Raw genomic sequence first — 22,224 nt, 5'->3', positions numbered from 1 at the left:
ATCCCAATCCCTCAGAGACCTGCTCCAGGGATCTAAACCTTGTCATCACAATGAACAAAACGTGCTGGAGGGATAGGTTCCTGACCCAGAGACTGCTCAGACTCTGGAATAGACTGCCCATACATGTCAAGCAGAGTGTCTCTTTGGCCCTCTTCAAAAGGAACCTTAATGATTGGATGGGAGATAGGAAATTCACCCCGGGGATCACGTCAGTCGCCCTGCTAGACAGGGGTACAGGAAAGTAAATACTGTGGGAAGAAATAGCCAGGGAACTGTTATGGCTAGGCTTGTATAGGCCCTAGGGCCGATGGCCTAGTACCAACCTATGAACCACATTTTGAATCAGTTCAAAAAAGGCAACATCGGATACATGGTTGCAATACCCACTGGTTTAAAGAATTTCAACCCTCAGCAAATCAACTGATCCTATTACCATCATAACTTCCACTGGTCTAGCTAGCTTAAAGTGTTTTTGCAGAGTTGCAAGCCACCCCACACCCTCTAATTTGGATGGGGGTGGGGTTCAATATCCACAACCCTCTACTTAAACTAATTTGAGAGTTGTGTGTACGTGTATTTACAAACACCTATTTAAAGACAATGAATTCCTGCGCAGAGGTAACAGCAGTAAAACTGAATATGAACTGAGCTGCACTTTACAAACTCAAAGTACTGACACTTAATTACTTTAATGAAATGTTCCCAAAAGGGAATAAAAAAGCCACCCTAACAACAGCAAAATCAAAAAAACTAAATAAGTCTTTTTAGCCAAACATGGTATAAATGTGCAACTTCAATAATTCATTCAATCTCAGAGATTCTAGAAAATCATAGGATCCATCTATGAACTTCCTGCTAATCAAGACTGCTATGGGGTAAAGACCTATTACTTTTCAAAGGCAAGAACAATCCGATGTAACAAGATAGTACAGCAAAAGAACTGTGTGGCAGTTACCCACACCACCAAAAAATTATTCTCATGTCAAACAAAACACGCCATATAAAGTTAAGGAAAAAAAAAAAAAAAAAAAAGACGTTTGATAAAAAGGGTTACCTTGCGTGCCTGTTCCAAGACTGTACATGCATCAACTACAAATGTTAGCATCTTCATCTGGGGAGCTTCAGCAATGCTTGAAATTCTTTTCCTCAGATTTATAGCAAACTCCTGCAAAATTAAAACACACATTACAGACGGGCATAATGTACAAAGTATAAGTATTATCACTAGCCCCACAAATATGCACAAACACACACAACTGTTGGAGGGGGCTGTGGGCTGACCCTCAAAAATGGTGGCAACATAATCCTGTCAAGAATTCAAATGTAAGAAGAAAACTGGAATTCTTTAAAAGGGTCACACAAGTTCAACTGTGAAAAAGAAGGAAGACAATATTAGACTCAAAAATGTTCAAGGAATCTTCTTAAGATAAGCTTATAACCTGAAAAAAGCGGTGTCAGAAATGGAAACAGATTATGAATGAGTATAGAAAATCTTCAGTCAGCCAGCCACATCAGATAAGTGAGGTAAATGCTGAGATAATGGAACATAAAACAAGGAAATCTTGAAAGAAAAATTTAGATTCAGAAATCAAAACTGACAAACTCCATGACAAAATTATTAAACAGAATAATAAAACAAATGATTTTGACGGCATACCTAAGAAGGCAGAAAATAATATTTGTGATACCTAAAGTAAGAGATGACAACTTTTATCTTTCGTAAAATGATAATTTTTGAGGGGTTACATCTACTAGAATTAAAAGTGGAACTGAAAGAATTCAGATTAGAAAGCTAGAAGGAAAGAAAGTGCTCACAAAAGTTATAATGTTGTTGCATTCTTATCAAACTAAAGAACTGGTAAATATTAAATCTGTAAAAAAAAAAAAAAGAAGTTATGTACTCACCATAAATAAGTTATGTACTCACCATAACGTTCCATCTGAGTAGTTCTACTTCATTTGTCTTCAACCTGTGGGATATCGGATCCATATCGGATCTGAGACGGCAGTTTCACTAGCATCTGCTCCAAACTTCAAGCACCTCCCCTTACCCATAATACACCTCCACTACCTTCCAACACGCAGATTGAGTTTGCTAATCTTCATCCTTATAACCCGACCTGAAAAAACACTTTATAACCTACAACTGCAGCCAACAGGCTGTACATATAATAAGGTCAGGGGGGGAGGAGGGAGGGAAGGTTGAAGACAAATGAAGTAGAACTACTCAGATGGAACATTATGATGAGCACATACCTTCTTTATCTGAAGTACTTTACTTCATTTGGTCTTCAACCTTAGGGACAGAGACCCCAGCTACTAAACTCCGGGGTGGCCCTCATGGAAGGATATTCTGGAGCACCATGGAACCAAAGGATGCTATCCTTCTAGAAGTCAAATCCAATTTGTAGTGAGAAATAAAGGTATGAAATGAGGACCAAGTAGCTGCAGAACAAATTTCATCCAATGAGACACTAGACCAGAAGGCCGCAGAAATAGCCACGGACCTAGTGGAATGAGCTTTCACCTGACCCGGAGGAGACATGCTTTTGTCCTTATAGACCTGAAGGATGCATGAAGAAATCCACCTAGCAATAGTGACCTTGGAGATTGTGTCCTAAACCTAACAGCTGATCAGATTTATGGAAATTTTTGGTCCTGTGGAAATAAAAAACAAGTGGAGTTTATATTCCATTTTGTTAGCAAAGTTAGGATAGAATACAGGTAAATTGATGGTTTGATTAATATTAACTGGTGATGCCATCTTGGGAAGAAAGGACAGACTGGTCCGAAGGGAAACCCTATCTTTGCGGAAAATCATATAAGGAACTTTGACGGACAAAGCTTGCAGTTCTGAAACCCTTTTAGCAGAGATGATAGCCACCAGAAATACTGTTTTCCAAGATAAGAATTTTAGATCTGTGGTTGCAGCGGGTTCAAAAGGCGAAGCGACCAGAGCTTCAAGAACCACAGTAAGGTCCCATGGGGGAACAGGATCCTTGACAGGGGGGTGTAACACAAAAGTCCCTTTAATAAAGGCTTTACACAGTCTGGAGGAGGCTAGTGAGGCAGAATTTTCACCCCCATGAAAATGAGAAATGGCAGCTAATTGAACTTTGACAGTAGAAAAACTAGCTCCCTGTTGAAAAATATTTGCTAGGATATCAAGAATGGCAGACACAGGAGCTGTGAAGGGGTCTAAACTCCTTTGAGAGGCCCAAAAAGAAAAAAACGTTTCCATTTGCTGCGATAAACCTTCCTGGTTGAAGACTTATGAGCAGCCACCAGAATAGACCTAACTGAAGAGGATAATCCAGGAGTCCTAGAGATCATGGGAACTGCAGCAGCCAAGCTGTGAGCTTCAAACTGTCCAGGTTTGGATGAGGAATCCCCAATGGGTGTGAAATCAGATCCTGAATGGGATCCAAGATTCAGGGCGGAGCCAGAAGGTGATACCAAAGGAAGGGAAACCATATCTGGCAAGGCCAAAACGGGGCAATGAGGATCACTTTGCTCCCCAGTCGATAAGCTTTCTGTAGAAACTTCGGAATAAGAGGTACTGGAGGGTAAGCATACAGATGACCGGGAGACCAAGCATGGACTACAGCATTGCTGGAGGACTCCGGCGGCAGGGGATTCAGTGCAAAAAACTCGCCGCACTTCGCATCGGAAGGAGATGCGAAGAGATCGCAGCAAAGCTGACCCCACTCCAGAAAAATCTGCTCCGCTACTGAAAGATTCAGAGACCACTCGTAAGGCATCAGAATAGTCAGACTTAACCTGTCCGCTAGAATGTTGGACCGCCCTGGAATGTGCATTGCTATGAGATAACAACCGGTGGAGATCGTTCATTCTCACACTCTCATGGCCTTGCGACAAATGGGGTTAGATCTGGTCCCTCCCTGTTTGTTGATATACCAGACCACTGACATGTTGTCGGACTGAATTGCAATGGTTCCCAGAGGAAGAAAGGCATGATGGGCCTGCAATGCTAAAAGAACCACCCTCATCTGTAGAACGTTTATGTGCAATCTGGTCTCTACAGGAGACCACAGGCCTTGGACTGTCCTGCCCAAACAATGCCCCCCCCCCGAGTTTGGAGGCGTCCGTGGTCACTGTGGTTTGGACAGGGGCTGGAACAAAGGGTCATCCCTCCAAGATCGCCAGAGAACAGATCCACCACAGAAGGGACGACACACAGACTCAACTGCGTTGTATTGGCTATGAAAGTGGAAGTTCCAACAGGGACCATTGTACAGCTAGTGTCCACTGTAGAATTCTCATATGTAACCGGGTGCATGGAAGAGGCGTTATTGGTCGCCGCCACTGAACCTAAGGCCCTCAACACTGATTCCACCGATGGAAGATGAGAATGGTAGAGCAGAGAGACATGCATCCTCAGGTTTTGTCCTCTCTCCAAGGTCAGGAAGATTTTGCACTGTAATGTGTCTATCCTTACCAGAATGTAGTCTATCACCTGGACAGGATTTGGAAGTGATTTGGATGCGCTGATTGTGATGTACAAATGCAGGGCAAGCTTTAAGAAATAATACCTGGTTTGAGAAAGTAGACACCTGGTGGGAGCAGTGAGGAACCAATCGTCCAGGTACGGATAGACCTGAATCTCATGAAGCTTCAGGTGAGCTGCTACTACTGCCATCACTTTGGTGAACACCCTGAGGGCTATGGTGAGACCAAAGGGTAGGGCTCAAAATTGGTAATGACTGACTCCTAGCCGGATGCTGAGGAATCTCCTGGTGCTTCTGTGCATCTTTGATAGTAAGCATCCTGGAGGTGTAACGAGCACATCCAGTCGCTCTCTTGCAGGTACGGCATGATGGACTTTAGTGTGACCATCTGGAATTTTTCTTTGGCAACCGACAGGTTCAGGGTAGATAGGTCCAGAATGGGCCTCAAGTCCCCTGTTTTCTTTGGCACCAAAAAGAACCTTGAGTAGAAGCCCGATCCAGACTGATCTGGGAGGACTGTTTCGATGGCTCATTTTCCTAGCAGCTTGGAAATTTCCTGTGCTGCTGCCTCCCTTTGCGTGGGTGGTACGTCCGGGATGTGTTTGGGAGGAACCACAAAGGGGATAGAGTATCCTCTGGATATGATCTGAAGCACCCAGTGGTCTGATGTTACAGACTCCCATGCCGCCAGGTGTAAGGACAATCATCTCCTGACTGTCTCCAGAGTAGAGCAGTTGGGCAACCCCTCAGGGTTGCTGTCCGGGCCTCTTCGAGAAAGGTTCTCGAGACCCAAAATTCCACGGACCCCATCTGCCTCTGGGCTGGCATCCATTCTGTCCCCCTCTGCCTCTGGGGGAAGAGCAGCCCTGAGTGTCCAGGGAATACTGTGACTTCCGGAAACGCATCTTTTTTTTGCCCTCTCTGATTCTGAGAAAAGGATCTTTGAGGGTTTGAGAAGTGGATTCAGACAGCAGACAGTGTCTTCCCGTCCTTCTCACTCTGGGCTAAAGTCTCTATGACGGTCTTACCAAAGAGGGTAGAGACCTGTCATAAGGGGCATTGGCAAAGGACACCTTGAAAGGTTCTGAAAACTTACATAGTCTGAGCCAGGCGTTGTTGTGCCTCATGGACACGCCAGACTCAGCCGGCCTAGCCGCTCCTTCAGTAGCATGTGAAAGGAGTCGCATGGACGTGTTGGAGACTGCTTTCAAAATGGCCATCCTCGAACAGAACGAGTCCCTGTCCTCCTGCGACATGGACTTAGGGGAAGACTCTGCCAGCTCCTTGACCAGGTCACGATGGAGTCTCATGACATGGGCCAGGTAGTTCAGCGCCCTAATAGAAAAGGTTGCTGATGTGTAAACCCACTTCCCTAAGTGGTCATTCATCCGCGACTTTTGGTCAGGAGGATGAACTGAGAAACTCTCCTGGGCTAGTTCCTTCTTTGTGGCTGCTGCTACCACCATAGCTTCTACAGGGGAGCCTTTGTTCCACAACGGCCTATCTGAAGGTGGACTCAAGATCTGATCAGGACTTTTAGGGCTTGGTTCCATGGTGTCCGGCTCCTTCCAGGGCCACTAGGTGACCAGGTCCACCAAGGGATCTGCGGGAGGGGACACCCAGAAAGTAGATGGGCTCATGCAGAAAGCCTCCAGGAACACGGACTCGTCAGAAGAAGGTTTGGGGATGGACCAACCTCCCTGTTGACGTAGAATTTCCATGATGTCTCCAAAGGAGACATACTCGGGAAGTGAAATGGGGGATCCTTCCCCATCATCCAAATCCGTATCCTCAGTGAGGGACTCGGGGGAGTCCAAGTGCCTCATCTTACACGTATGCTTGCAAGGCACATCTCCGGTGGGGCTCCCCGGGGGAACTCGCAAGCCACTTGTTCCTCAGGGGGAACAATCTGGGGCTCCTTGAACACGGGCTGTCCCTCTGGTAAAATTATGGGATTTGTAGAAAGACCCCAGGGGGTTAGGGCAGAGTCCAAGGGGATAGTCAAGGGTCTTGATCCAGCAGAGACAAAGTACAGTTGTGTACCTACCATAAATGTAGATGTTCGAGTGTATTCACTGTTGCAGTCATTACACTTGGGTTATCCTGCTGGCAGGCTACCCGCAGTCGGCCTGAATTCCCAAAGTCCTGGTCCGGCGTCGGTTACTGTCGCCTCTTCCCTGACGTCAGTGCGCAAGGGGTATATAAGATGCAGCCGACGCCATTTTCTTCAGTTTTTCTTGCCCCAGATGTCAAGTGTCCCCAAAAGGGTAGGCTAAAAACATTGCTTATAAAAAGCATGCACTAAAATAAACATTACCTTCATCTACAAACAAATACACCACATAGGTTGTATAGAATAGAGAAGTACAGATAAGTCCCAGCAAAGAAAGGAGGAAGGTGGGTGGGTAACCTGGACTGCAACAGTGAATACACTAGAACATCTACATTTATGGTAGGTACACAACTGTACTATGTTCATCGTGTTTCACTGTTGTAGTCATTACACTTGGGTTGAATCCCACAGCTGAGGTTGGGCGGCTGGGTCTAAATAGAATTAGGAGTGGCTATGAGGCCCTGCAGAACTGCAGTGGCAAAGCCTGCTCTGGATTTAGAGTAAAGAGGTAAGTGGTAGTGCTTAGTAAAAGTGTGCACTGAAGTCCAAGTTGCAGCCTCCAAAATATCCTTGGTTGGTACTCCTCTGAGGAAGGCTGCTGAGGTGGCTGCTGCCCTGGTCGAATGTGGTCTAATGCCCTTCGGCACTGATTTGCCATGTTGTGAATAGCAGAAACAAATGCAGTGTCCTATCCATTTTGAAATAGTCTGCTTTGAGATAGCCTTTCCTTGTGATCCTGCAGCATATGCTACTAAAAGTTGCTCAGTCTTTCTGAAAGCTTTAGTTTTGTCCAAGTAGAAGCGTAGCTGTCTGTGTATGTCCAAAGAATGCAGAAGTCTCTCCCCTTTATTCTGTGGGTTTGGATAAAATTTAGGCAAACAAATGGTTTGGTTAAGAGCCACACCGGACACTACCTTAGGCATAAATGTTGGGTTTGTTCATAGAGAAACCCTGTCCGGATGGAAGATAATAAAAGGTTCCATAGCCATTAATGCCTGTAGCTCTGAAACTCTTCTTGCTGAAGTTATTGCTAGGAGCAGAGCTGTTTCCCATGATACGAATTTTATCTCAGCTGTATTGGCTGGCTCAAAAGGAGGCAGTGTGAATTTTTCCAAGACAAAATTGAGGTCCCATGCAGGTATTGGTGCTGTCCTTAGAGGTCTAATGTTTTTGGCCCCGCTGAGGAACTGCCTAAGCAATGGATGTGAAAAAATAGGTGGTTCCGTATTGTAATGAGCTGAAATGGCAGAGGTATGGATCTTAATTGATGAGAAGGATAGGCCTTTGTCCAACATCTCAGTTAGGTATTGTAAAATCTGAGGAATATTTGGAACAAGCGTGTCAATTCCTTGTGCCTGGTTCCAAGCACAGAATCTCTTCCATTTTTCTGCATAAGATTTTCTGGTGCTGGGCCTCCTGGCCTCCAAAATAACATCCATAACCGCTTTAGAGAGAGTTGTATTCTGAATGGTTACACTATCTGCCATGCAGCCAGATTTAGGGTTCTGAGTTGGCTGTGCAGGATCTGATTGTTTTGTTGGGTCAGTAAATGAGGTATTTGAGGCAAGGGCCTTGAGACAAGCTCCTTAGGATTGGGTACCAGTGCTGGCGTGGCCAATCCAGGGCAATCAGTATCATTTGTGGCTTCTCTTGTCTGACCTTTAGGAGTACCTTGGGGAGGAGAGGCAGTGGAGGAAAGGCATATACTGTAAGGTTGTTCCAGCTGAATGACAAAGCATCCACTTTCCATACTTGTTTGTGATAAGTCCTTGTGCAGAATCTCTGTAGTTGGCAGTTGTGGGGGGAGGCAAATAGATCTATGTCTGGGCATCCCCATTTCCTTGTTATCATGTTGAAGATTTGTGGATCTAGTTTTCACTCATTTGGATCCATGAGGTTTCTGCTTAGTTCGTCTGCCACAACATTTGTTTTTCCTGGCAGGAATTGTGCTTGCAGGTGTACTTGGTAAGTCAATGCTGTGTTCCACAAAATCATGGCTTGTCTGCAGAGGGGGTAAGAATGTGTGCCTCCCTGCTTGTTTATGTACCACATGACTGTAGTACTGTCCGTCTTTACCAGCAGTTGTCCTGGATGAAGTAGGTCCTTGAAGGCTGTCCGGGCATTTTGTACAGCTAGCATCTCTTTTTGATTGATGTGAAGACGCCTTTGGCTTGCGGGCCATGTGCCCTGAATACATTTTCCTGCCATGTGGGCCCCCCAGGCATAATCTGATGCATCTTTTGTTAGTGTTTGCCTGGCTGTGAGTAAAGTGAATGGCTGTCCCTTGTTGTGGTGACAGGCCTGTGCCCACCATCGAAACTCCTGTTGCAGGCAGGGAATGAGTGAAATTAATGATTCCAGACTGTGGCAATGTTGAGTCCAAACACTTTTTAGATACCATTGCAGCTTCATCATATGCAGTCTTGCACATGGAATTAGCAGAATGCAGGATGCCATGTAGCCCAGAGCCTGCAGAATGTTTCTTGCAGATAACTGGGTCTTTGTTGCCATGCTTTCGAAGTAAGAGGTCAGTTGCCTTTGTTTGTCTGGCGTGAGATATGCCATCTGGGCAGTTGTATTTAAGCTTGCACCCAGGAATATTATCTCTTGAGAGGGTACTAGTTTTGATTTCTTTTCGTTTACTGTGTACCCTAGACAAATTAGTAATCTTTTCACAAACGCCAGATGCTGTAGTAGAATGTCTTTGGTCTCTGCTTGAATAAGGCAGTCGTCCAAGTAGGGATATATCTGAATTCCTCTTTGTCTGCAAAATGCAATTACTGGTGCCAGGCATTTTGTAAAGACCCTGGGCGCAGTAGATAAGCCAAAGGGCAGTGCAGAGAATTGTTAGTGCATTGAGCCAGCTATGAATCTGAGGTATCTTCTGCAAGATTGTCTGATTGGGACATGCAGGTATGCCTCTTTGAGGTCCAAAGTTACAAGCCAAGCATTCTTGCCCAGCATGGGCAGAAGCTGCTGCACAGTCAACATTTTGAATTTTGGAAAGTCCAGAAAAGTATTTAGAATAGACAGGTCCAGAATTGGTCTCCAGGCTTTGTCCTTTCTTGGTACTAAGAATTGAGTAAAATCCTTGTCCCTGCCTGAATAGCCCTCATGTCCATGAGAGATGAAACTTGTTTTTGTGCCTCTGCCCATCGATTGTGTGGCAGGTCTGGCATACCATTTGCATTTGGAAGGGTGTGAAAGTGGAACCTGTAGCCCTGAGAGACTATATTTAAGACCCATTTGTCCTGGGTGATCATGTGCCAATTTTGTGAAAAAAGTGCTAGATTTCCCCCTAAGGGTGCTGCCAAAAGGTAAGTGCTTGGCATTGGCAGAGGGAAGTCATTGGGACTGTTTCCTATATGGCTGTGATTTGTCTTCTCCGCTTTTGGAGGTAGAAGCACCCCATTGTTTGGGCCTGTATGGGCCCTGGGGCTGTTGTCTGCCTCTAGGGCGTCTGTATCTGCCTCTTTGTGGCCTGTCTGACACTGGAAAGGACCAATTCTTAGAAGGCCAGTTTCTGCTAAATCTTGGTGGCTGTACCTGTAAGAAATCCTTTACTGTCTGCATAGATTTAGCTTTATCCCCCATTTTCTTCAACACCTCTTCTGCCTTAACACCAAACAAAGTATCATGCTGTAATGGAGCATCCAATAATTTTGCTTTAACATGATCAGGCAGATTCTGTTCCTTTAACCAAGCATGCCTTCTAATGACAGAACCTGTAACAGCGGCCCTGCAAGAGGCCTCCACTGAATCAAAACCACATTGCAAAGTATGTTTTCCCACTTGTTCAACTGCATGCAATACATCCTGCATTTCCTTGTTCTCAGAACATTCAGAATTTGGCAACATTTTCTGTTTTAGCAGTGACACTAAGTATTGCTGATATTTAAGCATATGAAACTGAAAATTTAAAGCCCTTACAGCCAAGGTAGCAGAAGTGTAAACTTTTTTCCCCCATCTGTCCAGTGCCCTTGAATCCCTATCTGAGGGGACAGGGTTTTTTGCAGTAGAGGCCTTGACCCCTTTGGGACCCTGAGATATAGTTTCTGGGTCAGCAGCAGGGTTTTTATAAAGAAATTTATGAGAATCTGGAACCCTGTAGTATCTGTCTGGCTTAACAGGTGCAGGAGATAGAGTCAGGAGACAGTCCGGACTCTGAAAATACATCATCTACAATGTCTAGAACAGGTGGAATAGCAAGAGGTCTGTGCTGAGGTAGTAGAAGAAAGTCTCTGAGCCTTTTCTTAGATTCTGAGTAATCTTGGCTCTCCCAGTGGAAATGCTCCCTAATCGTATGCAGGGTTTCCCCAAAGGAATAAACCTCAGAGGAGAAGCTGAAGGAATAGATTCTTCAGCATCAGAATCCTCATAGGGAGGAAGAGAGTATCCCTGTTCTGAAGAGGAGTCAGAGGAAATGGAAACCTGATCAGAGGAATCATATTCAGTGTCTTGCCTAGGCCTCTTATCAGGAGGGTTGGTGGGAACCCCTGATCAAAGTAATTAGGTCTTCGGCCATTTTGAGCATCTGTTTCTTAGGCATGGAAGTCTGCCCTGGAGAATGCTGTACTTGTTTCCTTGTCTTTAAAGCTGTTTTAATCTTTGTCTTGGATGCTGAAGTTGGCTTGATATAAAGTTGTGTGGGTCTGAAAACACCCTCAGAAGCTGATGCCTGCTCAGCGGCTCCAGACCCATCTGAGGGATTAGTTTCCGAAGGCCCAATACCTTGAGTATCCAGAGGCCTAGTTGTCTCCACGTGGGAGTTGGAGGCGGCCTGTGGCTCTTTGGTAGCGGGTGTCAGGGGCTGCGAATGCGCCTCACTGGCCTAGAAGAGGCTTCGTCGTTGGTTTTGGACCTCGGATGCCTGTCCTTTTCTTTTTCCTTGCGCTTTTTATGAACTCCGGTTGTCGGCTGTTCCGACGGCATTACATAGTTAAACCTTCGGCCAAAGTAATGAAATGCAAAATCGTACCGACGCTTAATAGTGCGTTGGTTAAATCTAGCACAAAACCGACAACTAGCAACGTCATGGTCAGGGACTAGGCAAAGAATACAGTAAAAATGAAAATCCTTATGAGGTATTTGCTTCCCACAAGAAATACAATTGTTAACTTTTTCTGACATCGGTCTGGAGCAAGAAAAAAGTTTCCCGAACGGGGTACTTAGCTTTATTGAAGACTTTGAATCTGAAATTCAATTTCGAAAATCTCAGGAGTTGGCCGACCAGCACTTGCTTCGGGCACCGCGCAGCACGAAAGACTGAAGAAAATGGCGTCGGCTGCATCTTATATACCCCTGGCGCACTGACATCAGGGAAGAGGCGACAGCAACAGACGCTGGACCAAGACTTTGGAATTCAGGCCGACTGCGGGTAGCCTTCCAGAAGGATAACCCAAGTGTAATGACTGCAACAGTGAAACACGATGAACATCCAGTTCTACCACGAATGCCAAGGGTGAACAAACCTCCTGGGGAACCAATAAGGAAGCCGAACTCCCCCGGATCAGACGTGAGAACCGGAGCTGGGCCCGAAATGGATGGAGCTCTGAAGGAGGGAACTTGGCCTGACAAAGCCTGAGCCGATGATAAAAGTTCCATTCCCTAGGATCCGACACCCAGGCTCCGGCTCAGACAGTAGCTCGGATCCAATATGCTCCAGGCAGCTGTCAGCGTCGAGGAAGCAGGTACTGTTGGCGCTGACCCCATGACTAAGGCCATCCTCGGATCAGAGTACTCTGAACCTGGTGGATGGATTGGAGAAGGAGAAATCTGGGTAAAAAAAGGAAGCAAGCTCCCCCCTCCTGAGGGAGAAGGGGCTGGCAAGACCCCCATCTGGATACGAGTAAAAATGAACCTCATTATTTTATCCATGTCAACTTCCGATAAGGACAGCGTGGACCTCAACGAAGCCATGGACTCCAACCTTGCGGGTCGAAGAACCGAGGCCCTAGATGGAGAGCGCGTCTCCTCCAGTCCAGCTCCAGGGAAAATCTTGGAGATCAGAGCAGAGGGGAGTCACGAATCCTATGCTGACTTTTGGTGGGAGAAGGGAGGTCCGGGGACCTCAAGTTTTTCAGGTCTGGATTTTGGCTCTCTCTCTTTCTCTCTGCCCCTTTTCTGCTCCACTTCCGCAGGCTATGAAACGGGAGGTTGAGTCCCAGCCTGGGAGGGAGGAGAAGCAAGGGCAAGAGAGGAAGGAGAGGTGGCCACAGCAGCCACTGTGACCGAACCCAAGGACAAAGCAACTGCCTCAGAAGAGGGAAGAAGGCCTTTCAGGGTTAACTTAGCCTTCCTGTCCTTGACTGCACATGGGTTAAAAACCGTGAATATAGAGCAGTCATTACTTAGACGGGCAACGCCCAAGCACATTACACAAAGTGTGTGGCCATCTGCTGGAAACAATTTATGGCCACACTTAGTGCACCTTTTAAACACTGGCTTATCAACCATGCTTCTATCAGCCATTCAGACAAGAGAAGCGAAAACAAGGAGAGAAAAAATTACTAGTTTTCCCACTTAAACCACTCACCACACTCAAGCACACAGTACACAATGAGGGGGAAGGGGAATCAAGTACACTCACAAACTATGCTCAACTACAAGAAGTTCAATTTCACGACGCACCAGCGAGGGGAGGAGAAGAGGGAACCTACACTAACACACTATACTAACATTTAGAGAGAAAAGGCTTCTAAAAAGCTTTCAAAAACCCACTTACTACTTGGAGCTCAGGAGATCACAATGTTTCAGCAAGCCACGGCAAACGAGATCTGGGGGTTGGAAGGTAGTGGAGGTGTATTATGGGTAAGGAAAGGTGCTTGGAGCAGATGCTAGTGACCCGATACGGATCCGGTATCCACAGGTTGAAGACCAAATTAAGTAAACTACTTCAGATTGAAAGTTATATACTTACATAATGATAGATCTAAGTTATCTGCTTACACCCTTCCTCAATGGATGGGTTATAGGATCTGTCTTGGATATGACTCTGGCCACAATCACACTTTGGATGCAGTACTCAGGCTTCTCCTCTTACCCATTACCCCCCTGCAAGGAGAGAATCATCTCAGATTTAGTTTGCATTTATATCAGAGTAAAGGTAAAAATACTCCCAGACCTATCAGATCAAATACTTCAAGGATGAAAACAGCTGCCAAACAGAGCTTGAAAAGAACATGTTACTCCTGGAGTCATGAAAGTATCCATGGATGACGGGAAATGAGGAAGGATGGAAGCAGAAAACACAGATCTACTGTTATGTTAAGTACATAAAAAAGTTATGTTATGTACTAACCATTTAATTCCATCTGTGTTGCCCATTTTCATTTTTCAACAAATGGGCTCAGATCCCCCCCTTGGATCCAACAGATGCTTTTCCCAGCTCATGGAACACTGAAAACTCTCAAGCTCTTCCCATAATGCACTAGCGCCTACCATTCTGCAAATCTTGTCTACAGTCCTTGTAGACATAGTTAACAAATAATGAACATATGAGATAACAGTATCTGGAGCTCAAATGAAGGAACACTGGTTCCTTTAGCATCTTCTAATCCTCCAGAAATCAAGTTGGTAGAGGGCTGGAGGGAGAGGAGTTGAAGAATGAAAATGGACAATACAGATGGAAAGTTATGGCGAGTACGTAAGTATGTAACTTTATTTGATGTCATTTTCATTCATTCCTCAACAAATGGGACAGAGTTCCCAACTACCTAAATCCTGGGAGGACTTAAGATAGGATATTCCTGAGCACCACTGAGCCAAAAGCTGCTCTACCGCTAGGGACCAGATCCAATTTGTTATGAGCAATAAAGGTATGAGGATTGGCTCAAGTTGCAGCTGCACAAATATCATCCAAGGAAGATCTAGATAAAAATACTGAGGAGGTTGCCACATACCTGGTGGAATGAGCTTTTGGTCGTTTTTGGCTAGACAAGCCTAATTTATTATAAACAAAGGTAATACAGTCAGTTATCCAATTGACTAAGGTCACTTTAGTAACTGGTTTGCCCAACTTTGAATCCAAAAAGGAGACAAATAATTGGTCTGATTTCCTGAAAATTTTTGCCTTGTGTAGATAAAAACGTTAACTGTCTGTGAGCATCCAGTAGATCTCCTTTGCTGTGAAATGTGGAAAGAAAACTGGGAGGATTTTGATTGATACTGGATTCTGACATTACGTTAGGAAGGAAGGATGGCTTGGTTTGTAAAGCTACCCTAACATTATGAAAAATCAAATAAAGAGGCTTAGAAGATGGGGCTTGAAGTTCTGAGACTCTTCTAGCAGAGGTGATGGCGACTAAAAAGGCAGTCTTCCAGGTTAAAAATTTTAGGTCACAATTGGCTGATGGTTGAAAGGGGGATTGGGTTAAGAATGGTAAATCCAAATTCAATTCCCACAGAGGAGTTGGATCTTTAAAAGGAGATCTAAGAAAAAAAGTTCCCCTTATGAAGGCCTTACAAAGTTTGGGAGCACCTAGAGATTGTTTACTCCAATGTGAAAATTAGAAATGGCCGAAAGTTGTACTTCAACAGTTGAACTAGCACCCTTATTAAAAATTGTAGCTAAAAAGTCAAGAACATTAAGTAGTGGCACTGAAAAATGGTCAGTGTCAGTTTGCTGCTGCCAAACAACAAATCTTTTCCATTTACTTTTGTAAATTTTTCTAGTTGAAGCTTTGTGGGAGGATAAAAGAATGTTGAAGATGGGGGAGGAAAACCTGGGCTGTCTGGCTATCAATGGAAGTGAAGAAACAATATGATCAATTTTATGCCTAAGATGTCCGGGTGAATCATGTCTGTCTGGTGAGACAAGAGGTCTGGAACTGGATCCAGAATACATAGTCAGTGAAGCAGATATGGTCAAAAAATAAGGAGAGACAAATCTGATGAATCCAAGAAGGGGTAATGAGGATGACTGCACTTTCTGAAGGAATTTGGGGATTACAGGTATTGTTGGAAAGGCGAACAGGATATTGTAAGCCAATCGTGGAGAAAAGCTTCTCTTGTGAATCCCCCTGTGAGGGGACCAAAGAACCTGCTGCACTTGTTGTTGATGGGAGATGCAAAGAGGCTGCAGCACAGTTGTTCCCATCGAAGGAACATCTCGTCTGCCATGTTCATGTTGACTGACCACTCATGAGGCATTAGAATGGACCTGCTTAACTTGTCTGTCGTGTTGGATTTCTCCAGAATGCGAGTTGCGATCAGAAATCAACTGGATGAGATCACCCATTGCCACACTCTCAAGGCTTCTTGACACAGGAGATCAGATTTGGTTCCTACTTGTTTGTTGATGTACCAAACCACTGACATGTCATTCTGAACTGCAACAGTCCCAGAGGCCTGCAATGCTAGGACGACACATCTCATTTCTAGGACATTGATATGCATATTGGCCTCTTTGGAGGATCACGTGCCTTGGACTGTCTTTCCCAAGAAGTGTCCCCCACCATCCAATCTGGGAAGCATCTGTGGTAACTATGGCCTTGGGCTGGAGAGTGAAGGGGCAACCCTGCATTATCTAATCTGAGTAAATCCACCAAAGGAGGTAATTTTTGAATGCCTGAGATACCATGATTTGGATGGATAAGGGCTGGTGAAGAATAGACCATTGAGTCACTGGAGTCCACTGAAGAATTCTTGTGTGGTACCTGGTTGATGATGTGTCTTTCAGCTTTTCCCGGTTAGGGGTCGCCACAGCGGAACTCCGGTTTGCTAATGATTGGCAGTAGATTTTTACGTGCCGAGTTGCCAGCTCTGATGCACAACCTTCAACGAAGGTACACCCATTCACGCATGTCTCCACACAGAAGACGCTCTACCTGAGAATCGAACAGGACAACGTCTTACTGTGAGGCGACAACGCTACCGCAGCACCACCACCGCAGTCATGTGTGGTGTGGTATCTGACTAATGGGACCAAAATTATTGCAGCAGACATCAACTGATCTGAAACAGAGGAATTTAGAATGACCTTTTTGACCTGGAATTGTATTGTTAGCACCCTTTGTAAAGGAAGGGAGGCTGTCAAGGATCCTGTCTCAAACAAAGCTCTGATAAACGCCAATATTTAAAAAATGGCTCTAGTTGAGATTTGTTGTGATTGATAGTAATTCACAGGTGACAGCATAACTGGAATACATAAACTCACGGTTTGATCAGATTATGCCTGACTGGAGCGGTTTTGAGCCAGTCGTCCAAGCAAGAAGACATATCCTTGCAGACTCAAGTGAGCTGCCACTACTGCCATACATGTGGTGAACACCCTCGAGGCTGTGGTGAGACCAAAGAGCAGAGCTCTGGATTGGTAGTGAGTGGCTCCCAGCCGGAAGCATAGCAATCTCCTGGATCATCTGTTGATTTTTATATGACAGTACACATCCTGAAGATCTACTGAGCACATCCAGTTGTCCTTGTGCAGAAAAGGCAGAATGGACTGAACCGTGACCATCTGGAACTTGGTGTCTCCTGTTTTCTTTGTCACTAATAAGAATCTTGAGTAAGTTCCGGACTCTTTCTGGTCTGGGAGGACCTCTTGGATGACTTTTTTCTTTTAGCAGCTTTTTAAATTATTTATTTTTAATTTCTAGTGCTACTGCCTTCCTCTGACTGGGTGGAACATCAGGAATTTTGTTTACTGTTTGGGGGGATAGAGAAAATGGTATTATACAACCTCTGGAAATAATCCATGAATCTTTTGCTATCTCAAGCCAAGCTCTCTGTTGCAGGGATAAACTACCCCCTGACTGCCTCCAGAGGTGGACAATCGGGCATCCTTTCAGGAACGCTGGTAGGATCTGTCAGAAAAAGTATTTCTGCCATGTGGATGGAGTCTTCCATTACAGTTCCCCCCACTGCCCCTGGGGGAACAGTCTCCACATGGAACTTGGAAGGGACCCTGGGACTTTTTGAACCACATTTCTAAACCACCTTGATTCCTAGAAAAGGTCCTTTTGAGGAGTCAAAAAACATACGCCCAGAGCAGACAGGGTTTTACCTTCTGGCTCACACCTGGATAGTGTGTCTTCATACCTCTCAACCTCTTAGAGTAAGAAATCTGGACAAAGTCATAAATAAAAGGGGGACAAAGGCCAAAAAATAGGGACAGTTTTTAAATATTGCTCTTACAAACTTAGAAAGTTGCTAGAACAACAGGTTTTACATTAGCATACATTTTCTGAATGGTATGAAGTCTGAAACTCAAATGTCCGTCATTACTTTTTAACTTCAGTCTTTAATGATTTGCTACTAATTTGCCAGAAAACCACAATTTTATGAAAAACAGAACAAAAATATGAGCCAAAAATAGTACAGTTGTGTACACTTACCATAAATGTAGATGTTCAAATGTATTCACTGTTGCAGTCATCACACTTGGGTTATCTGCCTGCATGTAGCCCTCAGTCAAAGTCTTAGTATCACTGTGGCGGATGCTGTCGCTTCTTCCACGATGTCAGGGGTATAAAAACAGGCAGCCGACACCACTACATCAGTTTTTCTTGCCCCAAATGTCACCAGCCCCCAAATAGGGAGCTAGTATATGGTGTGGAAACCACCACCAGTAAAAAGTAAATACCATTAGGAATAGCCATAGAGAGGAGAGATAGAAAGATAGAGAAAAATAGGGGGCTGGAGGAAGGGAAACCAGGACTGCAACAGTGAATACACTCGAGCAACTACATTTATGGTAAGTGTACACAACTGCACTATGTTCTTCGTGTTTCACTGTTGCAGTCATCACACTTGGGTTGATTCTGACCCCCGAGGGGTTGGTTTTCCATAGTGCTTGAAGCAGAAATGGATGCAGTGTGCTACCCATTTGGAAATGGTTTGTTTAGAAATGGCCTTGCCCTCTCCCCCTGTTGCAAAGCTGACTAGCAGCTGGTCAGATTTTCTGAAAGGCTTAGTCCTATCAAGGTAGAGCCTGAGCTGTCTGTGCACATCCAAAGAGTGCAGGATCCTTTCTCCTTTATTCTGAGGGCTAGGGAAGAAGGTTGGCAAATGGATGGATTGGTTTAGGGCCACACTGGATACCACCTTAGGCATAAAGGATGAGTTAGTCCTGAGGGAAACCCTGTCAGAATGGAAGATAATACAGGGTTCCACAGCCATCAGTGCCTGTAGCTCAGACACTCTTCTAGCTGAAGTGATGGCTAGAGGCAAGGCTGTTTTCCAAGAGAAGAATTTTAACTCTGCTGAAGCAGCAGGTTCAAAAGGGGGAAGTGTGAGCTTCTCCAGTACAAAGTCAAGGTCCCAAGCAGGGGTGGGTGTTCTCCTTGGGAGGCTTAAGTTGTTAGCCCCTCTCAGGAACTGTTTGATGAGAGGGTGAGAAAATAGAGGTGGCTCGGAATTGTAATGAGCCGAAATGGCAGAGGCATGAATCTTAATGGAGGCGGATAGGCCTATGTGGAGTAGCTCTGCTAGGTAATCCAGGATTAGGGGTACGGAGGGCACAGCTGTGTCCTTTACTTTAGATTGAATCCAAGAACAATATCTTTTCCACTTTTCCGCACAGGATTTCCTAATACTAGGCCTTCTGGCTTCAAGAATGACATCCAGCACCTGTTTAATTAGGGTTGCTGGTGGAGTATTCAAGGAATAAGCCAGGCTACAAGATTTAGGGTTTGTTAATTGTGGATGCAAAATCTGTCCCTCCTGCTATGACATCAGGGTAGGGGTCTGGTGTAGGTGCCAGGGTGGCACCATTGTCAGGCTGCGCAGGAGTGGGTACCAGTGCTGGCATGGCCAGTCTGTGGCAATCAGAATTGTCCTTGGCCTGTCTTCTTTTATCTTGAGTAGTACTCGAGAGAAGGGGCAGAGGGGGAAAGGCATAGATTGAGAGGTTTTCCCATTGAAAGGATAGGGCATGCACTTTCCAGGCCCCGCTGTGAGGGTTCCTGGTGCAGAATTTGCTTAACTGGTAGTTGCGGGGGGAGGCAAAGAGCTCCACCTCTGGGGTCCCCCACCTCTGGAACAGGAGGATGAAGGTGCTGGGCACCAAATTCCACTAGTGTGGGTCTAGGAGATTTCTACTTAAGTTGTCTGCCAGTAAATTTTGTTTGCATGATAGGAATTGAGCTTGTAGATGGACTTGGTTGTCCAAAGCTGTGCTCCACAGAGTCATGGCTAACCTGCAGAGTGGGTAAGAATGGGTTCCCCCCTGCTTGTTTATGTACCACATAACTCTAGTGTTGTCTGTTTTTATCAGCAGTTGTCCTGGAAGGATTAGGTATCTGAAAGCTGTCAGAGCATTTTCTACAGCTAACATCTCCTTTTGGTTGATGTGCAGGAGAATTTGGCTTGGGCTCTGGTGGCCCTGAATGCATTTGCCAGCCATGTGGGCCCCCCATGCATAGTCTGATGCGTCTGTGGGCAGGGTTTGGGTGGCGTGGGGTAGAGTAAAATGCAGTCCCTTGTTATGGTTGCATGCTTCTGCCCACCAAAGGAACTCTGCCCTCAGACAAGTTATGACAGGAATGACTGTTTCCAGGTCTTGAAAATGTTGGCATCAAAGACTTTTTAAGTACCAGTTAAGTTTCCTCATATGCAGTCTTGCATATGGAATTAGCAGAATACATGAGGCTATGAACCCTAGGGCTTGCAGTATTTTTCTTGCAGTTAGCTGGGTTCTGGTGGTCATTTGCTTGAAGTAGTCTGTCAGACTTGTTTTTCTGAAGTGAGAAATACCATCTGGGAAGTTGTGTCCAAGCTTGCTCCCAGGAATACACTCTTTTGACTGGGCACCAGTTGTGATTTCTTTTCGTTGATGGTGTACCCCAAAGAAATGAGAAGGCTTTTTACAAATGCCAGGTGATGAAGCAGCAATTCCTGGCTGTCTGCCTGAATCAGGCAGTCATCCAAGTACAGGTAAATTGGGATATTTCTCTGCCTGCAGTATGCAAAAGCTGGAGCCAGGCATTTTGTGAATACCCTGGGCGCAGTAGATAAGCCAAAGGGAAGTGCAGACAACTGATAATGCATAGATCCTGCCCTGAAACGTAGATTTTCCTGCATGATTCCCTGATGGGGATGTGCAGATAAGCTTCTTTTAAGTCTAGGGTGACTAACCAGGCATCCTTGGCTAGCATAGGGAGAAGCTGTTCCAGGGTAAGCATCTTGAATTCTGGGACCACCAGGAAGGTGTTGAGAACTGAAAGATCCAGGATTGGGAGCCAAGAGCCCTCTTTCCTGGGTACCAGGAATAGTAGAGTAGAAACCCTGACCCCTTTGTTCTAATGGAACTGGCTGAATAGCTCTGATGTTGAGCAGGGAAAGAACTTGGCTTTGAGCCTCTGCCCACTGGTTTGGAGGAAGGTCGGGAAACCCGCTTGGAGTTGGCAGTGAATGGAAATAAAATGTGTACCCCTGGGATATAATGTTGAGGAACCATTGGTCCTGAGTGATGGACATCCAGTTTTTTGCATGAATGGCAAGTTTTCCTCCTAGGGGCACAAGCAATTGGGCAGGGCTGGGAGGTAGAGTTGAGAAGTCATTGCAAACTTTTTCCATTGGGAGGTGGCTTACCACCCACTGTTTTAGGGGTGGGAGCACTCCATTGCTTAGAGTGGGTAGCTCTGGGTGGTCCGTTTCCCCTGGGTCTTGTTTGGGAAGGCCTGGAGGAGGCTGGAAAGGACCAGTGTTTTGAAGGGCAATGCCTACTGAATCGAGGTGGTTGCACTTGTAAGAATTATTTAACAGTTTGCACAGATTTAGCTTTTTCTTCTATCTTTTTAAGAACAACTTCTGCTTTGATGCCAAACAAAACGTCCTTATTTAAAGGAGCGTCTAGTAATTTGGATTTGACATGATCTGGCAAGGTCTGCTCCTTCAGCCAAGCATGTCTCCTCAGTACAGGGCCAGTGACTGCAGCCCTGCAAGATGCTTCTAGGGCATCAAAACCACACTGCAAAGTATGCTTACTAACTTGGTTTGCAGAATGTATAAGCTCTTGCAAATCTTTACTTTCTGCACAATCTGGAAATATTATCATTTTTTGTTTAATGAGATCCATAACATGTTGCTGGTACTTCAGCATGTGAAACTGGCAATTCAATGCCCTGATAGCAAGAGTTTCAGAGGTATATACCTTCTTAGCCCATTTGTCTAAAGCTCTGGAATCTCTGTCCAAAGGGATAGGATTTTTGGCTGTAGTAGCTTTAATACCTTTAGGTCCCTGGAAAATGATCTCTTAATCAACAGTAGGATTCTTGAAAAGAAACTTGTGGGAATCAGGAATTTGGTAGTACCTGTCAAGTTTCCTAGGGGTCGGAGGTAAGGTGTCTGGAGTAAGACTGGATTCCAAGAAAACATCATTCACAACATCTAGGACAGGGGGAATAGCTAAAGGTCTATGGTGAGGTAGCTCTAAAAATTCTCTGAGTCTGTTTTTGGACTGAGGATAGTCTTGGCATTCCCAATGGAAATGCTCTCTTTAAGTATGCAAAGTTTCACCAAAAGAGAAATCTTCTGGAGGGGGGGCAGATGGAATGGATTCCTCTGCATCTGAATCCTCATAGGCTGATAAGGGCATGTTCTGATAATCACAAAAGTCAGAATCATCAGACTCCTGGTCTGTAGAATCTGAAGATAACTGAATTCTTTGTCTCTTAGCAGGGGAAGGCTGTCTTCCCCTAATTA

At 45.1% G+C, this 22,224-nt stretch overlaps 1 protein-coding gene across 2 annotated transcripts in view; it reads right to left on the bottom strand.

The window, feature by feature from the left end:
* Positions 1-22,224, bottom strand: part of CUL9 (cullin 9) — a 2,881,018-nt gene that overhangs the window by 245,658 nt on the left and 2,613,136 nt on the right. For both annotated transcript variants that reach the window (XM_044060287.1, XM_044060293.1), the window contains exon 37: positions 1,055-1,165. In XM_044060287.1, coding sequence (XP_043916222.1) covers positions 1,055-1,165 — 111 coding nt within the window. The remainder of the gene's footprint in view (positions 1-1,054; positions 1,166-22,224) is intronic.

Source organism: Protopterus annectens, chromosome 1.part0 (genome assembly GCF_019279795.1).
Source record: "Protopterus annectens isolate FY-2018-M chromosome 1.part0, PAN1.0, whole genome shotgun sequence".
NCBI classification, from domain to species: Eukaryota; Metazoa; Chordata; order Ceratodontiformes; family Protopteridae; genus Protopterus; species Protopterus annectens.
Note: the sequence above shows the minus strand (reverse complement) of the source record. Positions and strands in the feature narration are given on the sequence as shown.